This window comes from Poecilia formosa, unplaced genomic scaffold, assembly GCF_000485575.1.
Source record: "Poecilia formosa unplaced genomic scaffold, Poecilia_formosa-5.1.2 Scaffold300, whole genome shotgun sequence".
NCBI classification, from domain to species: domain Eukaryota; kingdom Metazoa; phylum Chordata; class Actinopteri; order Cyprinodontiformes; family Poeciliidae; genus Poecilia; species Poecilia formosa.
Genome location: NW_006800239.1, coordinates 114,940 through 123,317, shown reverse-complemented (window position 1 = coordinate 123,317; position 8,378 = coordinate 114,940). Strand labels below are relative to the sequence as shown.

Here is an 8,378-nt window from a genome sequence, read left to right as displayed (position 1 = left end):
AGGTTATGAAGTTACATCCTCCTGCTGCTTTTTGTTTTTAAAATGGTTGACGGTTACTGTGGGCAAATCCAGCAAGGACCAAGTGAAAAACTCCATCTCTAACGCAGAGTGACCTGCACACCGGAAGCAGGCTATGTGGAAAAAAAATGCGAAAGTGCTAAAATGGAAGTCCGTGGCATATACCCCGTTGGGGACCAATTGCTCCTTGTGGAGACCGAAGCCTGGTCCCCACAAGGGGAAACCCTGTTTTTGGGTCAGGCGTCAGAGATAGGACTGAGAGAGAGATAGGAGTTGAGTTTTGGTTAGGGTTAGGCATGTGATGGATAGGGTTAGGAAAAGGGTAAAGGTAAGGTTTAGGCTGTAGAAATGAATGAAAGTCAATGGAAAGTCCACATATAGATAGCCACGCAAACATGTGTGTGCGCGTGTATTAACTAGCATTGAAGATAAAATGGGAAAACAGCGGATCGTTGTGCACCAATGTTATTAGGTCCACATTAATCTGCACCACATGTCAAGTGACTGTACAGATGATTTATTTACCAAGCACATAATCAGTGCTGTCGATGAGGGGAGGCAATGTAACTCTTGTCAAGAAAACTGGCATGGACTTGTGAGATCTCTCTAGGTACACGCAGAAAGCAGGGTAAAGGCCTGAGGAGTAACAATGATCTTGTATATTGATTTAAGGATGATTATTAAGAAATGAAATACAAAATACATATGTGTGTAGTAGTTGGAATGATTGATGTTTTGTAATTACAATGTCTGTAATGTATAATTGAAATATATAATCTGTATTCATGATCTGTAGTTACAGTAACAACTTAATTGTTGTATATTGTCAATGATTTCAGATAATGACAAAACAAATTGATTATGTTTTGAGTTGATTGTGTTTCATGGTACATTATAAGAGGACTGTAGATTTGAGCACAGGAGAGGAAAGAATGAACTGTGTCACAAGCGGTACTAAGATGGGCGGAGGTCTCAGAGCAATGCCAAAAAAGGCAATAACTACCAGATGGCCAACAGAAAAAAGAGAAGTATTGCAAAGGAGTTGCAGCAGTCAGACGCAAGAGAGGAAGGTTCGAGGTTTTTCGCCGTTAAGGAGGGGCAGGGGTTGGAAAGAATGAGGTACTCTCCGCTGGAGGATGAGTCATGAGACCTCTCCCATACACAACTATGGGCCAAAAGGGTTTAAAAGCCAGCGAGCTGGGGAAGAAACCGTTCTTAGTCCGCGGCCCTGAAGGAGAGTCAACAAGAGGACGCAGACGAAAGATCAGCAGAGGACCACACCCTGGGACCAAGGGAAAAGTTGAGACTTCACGCCGCAAGGAAGGACAAGATCCGTCAGCCCCAGCCCCTGAATCCGACCGTCTCCTCTGCCTCCACCCTATGATCACTGTTCAACTGCAGCAGACTTGGGGAAAAGACAAAGGTCACTAAGTGATGAAGATTCTGTTCGTCTAAAAGATATCGGACAGATTGACTTTGTTGCTTTTCTGAAAGAGGACTTTGCCCCGCCAGGACAGAGACTCTGACCAAGGACGTTTAAAGGTTTCGGCTGCCAAGATCGACTAACAACTGGTGTGAGTTGCCCTGCCCCTAAAGCCTCGCTCAGTGAGATTAGTGACACAGGTTAGGGATTAGAAAGAGGATAGGGTATGGTTAATTTTATAATTCGAGATTATTACTTGTTACAAATTTATAATTCCTTTTACTAAATCTGCTTGTTATTTACCCCTGCTAAAGCTTGCTTAATAAAAAATATAATAAAAATACTAATAGAGGTTGTGGACATTGAATTCAATTAAGTCACCGATTGTTGAGAGTTCTTCTGGTTTAAGTAAAATCTACACGCATGATTCTAGAAATTTGGTGGCTTCGTACTTTCCTTTGGTGAGTAATAAAATAATGGCCCTGGGACTTAAATCTAAGTCACTAAATCCAATCTAGCCGATAACAAGTGCACGTTATTTTCAGGAGGAAAGCTACCGTTAACAGGAGTGGTTGTTGAAGCTATGCGGCAGTGAGGGCTACTCTGCCGACTGTTTCTCAACTGAAAAGGGCCGTAACTTCTGGATCTGAAGGTAGTTAGAGCTAGACGAGTTTTCTCCGCCGCCAGTTTAAACAGAATTTCTCTAGTAAGCCTGTGATAGGGTAAGACCCAGGTTTCAGGGATTTTCCGGACCTGTTGGACAGAGAACTGGTCAATAGTCAGTAAGTGGTGAGATTAGGGCGTGGCTGGCTATTGCAGAATAACGAACACTCTTAAATATATTTTTTCTACCAGATGTAAAATGTAAAACTAAGCTGGTAGGTCACAGGCTGAAGAAGGACATTCACATAATTTCTGTGTTTTTTTTTATTATTTGGTGTGTGTCCTGTACTTAGTTTTATTCCGAATTAGATGTAATATGCCTTTTGCTGTGTTATATTAAATTAAATTGCCGTTCTCCTAATTCCCCATCCTAGTATGACCAGCAGAGTGCAGCTGAAGCAGGACAGGCTTGTAGGTCTTACTGATTCCTCCAGCTGCTAGAGACGATCAGAGCATGAGGATGGAGAGACCAGCAAGTGTTGAGTCAGAGAAGGTCAGGTAGGGAAGTAAGTGTTGCTTTTAGGGGCCAGGTGTGTTTGGCTAAATGTATTTCTTCAAGTCAGTTTATTTATTAGTTTTAAAACTAATGCATACTTATGTGTTGATAATGGTACATTGTAATAAAAATACAAAAATTTCACCAACATCCTGGCAGAAGTAATAAACAAGTTTATATCCAAGCTTCTTTTTTTTGCATTGGGAACACATTAAAAGGGAATTACCAAATTCCCATTATGTTAACATTATTAATCCCTTTTTCATCCTCACTGCAGCTGGAGCTGGACTGGAGTTCTGTTCGGCTTTAGTGGCTTCCTGAATGGAGACATCGGCTGAGCTAAAGCAGCTATAAACCAACATTTTCCCTCTCCTATCATAAACTTTGCTTTTCTTCAACATGGAAAATACTCCTACATCAGTAGCTCTGTTTATTATTTTGACATCATGCTTACCTGGTGGCCAATTGATTCTCTTAACCACTGAATGTATCGGAACCACCTGGACTGAGCTGGTTTCGTCAGAGGGAGCTAAGACTTCTCCATAAAATGACTTCCCATATTTTAAGATGTTCTTCTGGTAAATTTGCATCTTTATGATGCTAATATGGTTGTATTCTCATAATTAAAAATACTTGTAACGTGGTGGCGCAGGGGCAAAGCACAACCCACGTATTGAGGCCTTGGTCCTCGTGGCGGTGGCCGCAGGTTTGATTCCCGGCCTGGTGACATTTGCCGCAAGTCTTCCCTCTCTCTCATTATCCTATTTCCTGTCGAACTACTTTCAAGTAAAGGCCACTATAGCCAACAAAACCTTAAAAAAATAAAATACTTGTAACCTGGCCATAACACTCCATTATATAACTCACAAGAGGAATGATAGAAATAAAGCCACTTTGTGAAAGTATTTTCTGTATTTTGTTTCAGAAAAGATATTGAGGGTGATTAAAATTAAGTCTGTTAGGAAAAACTGTTCAGTCATATCATTCAGCCTTATTCGGTATATTATTGAATTATTTTACTAACTGCATATTACTTAATATTCAGATATCTTTGCTGGTATTACTTGAAAGTGTTTCATTTTAATATCTCGCTTGAAGGCCGAATTACATGAAAATTCTTCACATAATGTTACAACTGAGATAAAGGAAAAAGGTTTGTGAAATGTAGATTATTACAAAAGAGATTACATTTTATTTTAAGTCCAAACAGTATAACAAAGTGAACACTGAATATATATAATACACTTTCCAGCAGTTACTCAAACTTGTTTGTCTTTACTGGTGATGAAAACTCGTCACTCTGGAGAAGAGAGGAAGAGGAGGGAGGAAGAGCGGCTAAGCCCAGTCCAGGATCACTGCAGTGTCAGGGTAGCTGCTTAAAGTCTGCAGGTAGATTTTTGCGTATCTGGTCCTCCGGTTTTCAGATCCTAATTTATTCATCCATAGCAATCATGCTTTTGGACCTGGACAGAACTCCAATAAGGAATGGAATAACATGCGAGTTGAACCCAGGACCTTCTTCCTCCAACGCAGAAGTGGCAACCACTCCATCTCCATGCAGCTGCTTTTCATTAAAAATGAAAATAAAATTGATAATGGCTATAGGAGCCATTTACCCTTTATTGGGTTTATCACCACCAGGGGGCGTATTTGATTTTGAGTTCTGAGTGTCTGATGGGGGGATGGGTTATTTAAGGTCAACCATGATTCTGTTCAGATGTTAATAGGTAGAGGCAAACAGTTTTCTACTGTGCTTGGTTTGGATGGATGTCGAATTTATGTGGATCTAAATGGAAACAGTAAGACAATGGACATTTGTTCTGACAATGACTTTATTTTATGTCAAACGGGAGATCTGCATTATGAATCTTAATTGAGCGCACGTAAAACCAGCGCCTTTCAAGAACAACCACCAGTAGCCTAAAATATAGGATTTTAACCGCTACAATGGCATTTATGTACTAGGTGTTTGTTTGGAAGACTTGGATTAGATTTCTGAAGTCAACATCTACAGACAATCTTAAAAATTATTGCTGTGACTGCAGGGACAATAACCACTCAGAGGGATTTTGTTTGCTGGTTTGTTGATGTCCAGTATCTCTCTGTTCATGGATTGGTACCGTGACTTGGACATAATTTAACTCACTTTCACAAACATTTCAGACTAAAAAACCAAACTTCTTGCAGAAGATGCATTTCAAGGTCAATGTATATATTATCAAAATGTGTGTTTTCTAAGAATCGTCATTGGGCTTTTTTCATAGTGCAGAAAGAAAAAAAAGATATAGAAATAACTAAAGGTATTAAAATACAGCAGCTATTTTCCTGTAAGAACTCCAGTTTAAAAGTTTAAATTCCCGATTTTTATCTAGTTTCTTCATTCATATTGTTATACAAAGGAAACCCCACATGAACAATTACCCTCAATATAAAAATTAAGAAGCAAGAAGTGATATCAGAATTTGTTTTCCTTATTTCTGCATCTGCTTCCTCTACATGACAGATGGTTTGATTTCTCTAGGAAAAATATCCCAGGAGTCAAACCCAGGAACATGGTTCTTCCAGTCCGGCTGAAGAGGAGGATTGTTTAAAGCCATCAAGCAGCTCAGCCAGTAGCATTCAGAGGTCAGAGGTCTCAGATCCTCCTTCACTTCCTCTGGAAATTCATCTAAACATTCTGGGAAACCAGTCTGAGAAGGAAATGAAGGAAATGTTCAATGTTAGACACTGATTAGAGTTATAAATGTATCTGTTCTGTTTGGTTTCCTAACTGGATCATCTGTAAACAAACCTTCAGAAGTTCTTCTTTGTTGGTGTGGAACAGCGCCATCTGCAGGTTCTGAACTGTTAGCTGTCTGTACTCTTTAACCTGGAACACAGGAAGCTGCTGCTTACATACAGGAAGCTGCTGCTCACACACTTCCTCATGCTGCTTTAGTGATTCTGTGCAGAAAGCTGTTCTACAGTCCAGTTACCTTCTGAGGAGTCGGTCCACTGCTGGACTCAGACTGTTGGAACATTTCTTCTATCTGCTGCCTCCTTCTCTTCATTTCATCTGATGCATTTCCAAATGTTTTCTACAAACATCAGTTCAATATCAAATGAGACCCACAGTGACATTAAACCCAGCAGGTGAACGTCCTGAGATCAGATCTACCTGAATCAGATCTTTGGCCTCCTTTGGGTTCCTCTTCCTGGACTTCAGCTGATCTTTGACCTTTGGCCACTGCAGCAGCTTCAGGTTGTCGTACATCTCAGTCAGTCTGGTTTTACTGACCGGGTTGTTCATGCTCTCAGTGTCTCCTGTTTTTAGTGAAGCTGCTACCTGAGCTGCCAGCCTGTCAGACAGTTAGTTTGGTTATTTATGCAGCAGGTCAGTAAATATGAAGTTTCATCTTTCTGTACCTGTCTTTCACTGATTTCAGTTCTGTCTGTTTTTTGGCTGTTTCAGATCTGTGGAGGGGAAAATGAAGCTTTCAGGAACACAAACGCTGATCTAATATTAGCAATTGAATACAGACCTGCAGAGATAAATCATTAGGTTAAATATTAGCTAGTAAGTGGCTACACAAAATATCAGAAAATTTCTTACCGGGCCTCATTGAGCTTCTTTTTGTAAAATGCCTCCATCTGTGTCATACTGTGTTAAAATACACAAATTATTAAAATAATCAGTTCTCTAATTACTGATTATTTATATTTTATAGTTAATTTTACAAAATCAGACCTTTCTTTGTGTTCACATCCTTGTGGGTTACAACGCTGGGGGCTGGATCTCACATCTGCTGATTCCTGCAGTCTTTAAGTAAATAAAATAATATTTTACATTAATATGCTGGACAGAAGGAAGAAGGCAATTAAGTTCAATCAGTTAATTTATATTGTGCTGATTCACAACAAGTGATATATTTGTGCCTTATTCCTCAGATTAGTTTAAGCCCCGATAATCAAAATCAAACTAATTCAAACTGCTACATAGAGCAGTGATTTCCAAAGTGTGGGGCGCAGTGCCATTGCAATGAATGACAAAAAAAAATTCAGGGAATTGTTCTTGTTTTAACCTCATTTTGCACAGAGCCTTTTTTTAAATATATTGGTGATAGCAAAGTTGAATATTGTTACAAATAAAAAAAGAAAAATAAGTTTGAAATGACAACGACAAGAAAACTCTACTACAGTATAGAACTAAACACAGTTACACAAAAGTGGGTAACACTTTATTTGAAGGGGGTTGAATAAGACTGTCATGACACTGTCATAAACATGACATAACACCTGTCATAAGCCTTCATGAATATTTATGACTGTTGTCATAAAGCGTCATTCGGTAAATAATGACACTTTTAATACAAAGTTGACATTATTCAAAATGTCTTCATTATGCCAACTTGTCATTAACCAAGAAATCATGATCTGACATAAATTTGTTATAAAAGTATTACAGATTAAACTTTAAAAATTAGCTTTATGTAGTAATATTATAAAGCTCTGGCATGTTGTTTAGTCTTAATTTTCTTAATTTAATCGATCCTAAAGTTTTACATCAAAATGTCTACAGAGCACTTATGAACTTAGCATTTGAAACATTATTTAAGGCTGTTTTAATCCTTGTGCGTGCGAGGACTGAGGCAAACGTAGAGAACTGTGGCAAATGATAACAGTTTCACGTTTGTGGGGTCGGTTGATATGGACCCCATTTCTAAACACAAGGGCTAAGTAGTGCAATACACCATCTCCACCAGTGAGAGGCAGCAGTGCACGAACAGGCGTGCAGTGTGTTGGTGAAGAAGAAATCTTCCATATTGTGGCGCAAACCTAACACAAGTTATAACGGCCAGACATCCTGTTTAAAAAGAAGCCGAAGTTTGATACCTAATACATATGAGGTATGTGTCTTATTAACTTTACATTTTCTTTGAGAAAATAACATTGACTATGTTCTCTTTCTCTGTAATGTTAGTTATAAGCTATTCAAGCCAATGGTACCTTGCTGTAAGTTAATGTTAGCTAAAGTTATTAAACACAATTACTGTAACGTTAGGACTTAATATTAAATATATTTTAAAGACAGGCAAGTTGTTTTTTCCCCTCCAATTTTAATCTAGCAAATCAAAAGCTAATATATTAGTCAAAGTTATCCTTTATGTGCATTATTTAGCAACTTGGCTGATGTGACACAGTGCTTGTGTTCTTTGCTTTGGCAACTTTAGCCACGTGAAGACCCAGGCTAGCCTAAGGACACAAGGTGGGGAGGACAAAGTTGGCTAATGAAGACATGCTACGAGTGTGGAGGATGATAATAAGGACCAGCCACCAGAGAAAGAAGTTCCTGTTTGACCAAAGAGAAAGAAGCAGATGAAATATTCCCCAAGAAAATTAGGTAAGTTGTTTTTGTGTTAATAGTTTCACCATGTGAAGTGGGGTGGGACAGCAGGAATCAACCATTCACCAGCTGAGTTAAGTTACGTTTTAGACAACTAAAACTGATGTTAAATCTATTTATTTATTAATAAACTTCTTGCAAACAACCCTAAGTTAGAGTATCTGGTTAGAAATAATTTAGAATGCTCATTAAGTAAAAAGATACAGTCATTTGCCTAAAACTATATGCATTAAATGATGCTTTCTAAATAACAGTGGCAGTCTGTCTGAACTTCTGCCAGACAAATATTTGATCAGAATAATTTTGTTCAGCTCCAGTTATTATGCTACTTGTATTAAGAAATAATTGTATTGCACTTTTCTTAGTGCAATACTAAGAAAAGTATTGCACTAAGA

At 38.6% G+C, this 8,378-nt stretch overlaps 1 protein-coding gene and 1 long non-coding RNA gene across 2 annotated transcripts in view; one reads left to right on the top strand and one right to left on the bottom strand.

The window, feature by feature from the left end:
- Positions 1-3,259, top strand: part of LOC103152075 (uncharacterized) — a 5,451-nt gene extending 2,192 nt beyond the window's left edge. The window contains exons 2-3 of the long non-coding RNA XR_001658674.1: positions 2,479-2,602; positions 2,878-3,259. This is a non-coding gene — a long non-coding RNA (uncharacterized LOC103152075). The remainder of the gene's footprint in view (positions 1-2,478; positions 2,603-2,877) is intronic.
- A 1,708-nt stretch (positions 3,260-4,967) lies between these two features.
- Positions 4,968-8,378, bottom strand: part of LOC103152074 (uncharacterized) — a 51,291-nt gene continuing 47,880 nt past the window's right edge. Inside the window, exons 9-15 of the mRNA XM_007572408.2 lie at positions 6,328-6,399; positions 6,193-6,240; positions 6,006-6,053; positions 5,758-5,938; positions 5,576-5,677; positions 5,392-5,469; positions 4,968-5,290 (exon numbers count right to left, since the gene is read on the bottom strand). Coding sequence (XP_007572470.1) covers positions 5,093-5,290; positions 5,392-5,469; positions 5,576-5,677; positions 5,758-5,938; positions 6,006-6,053; positions 6,193-6,240; positions 6,328-6,399 — 727 coding nt within the window. The 3' untranslated portion in view covers positions 4,968-5,092. The remainder of the gene's footprint in view (positions 5,291-5,391; positions 5,470-5,575; positions 5,678-5,757; positions 5,939-6,005; positions 6,054-6,192; positions 6,241-6,327; positions 6,400-8,378) is intronic.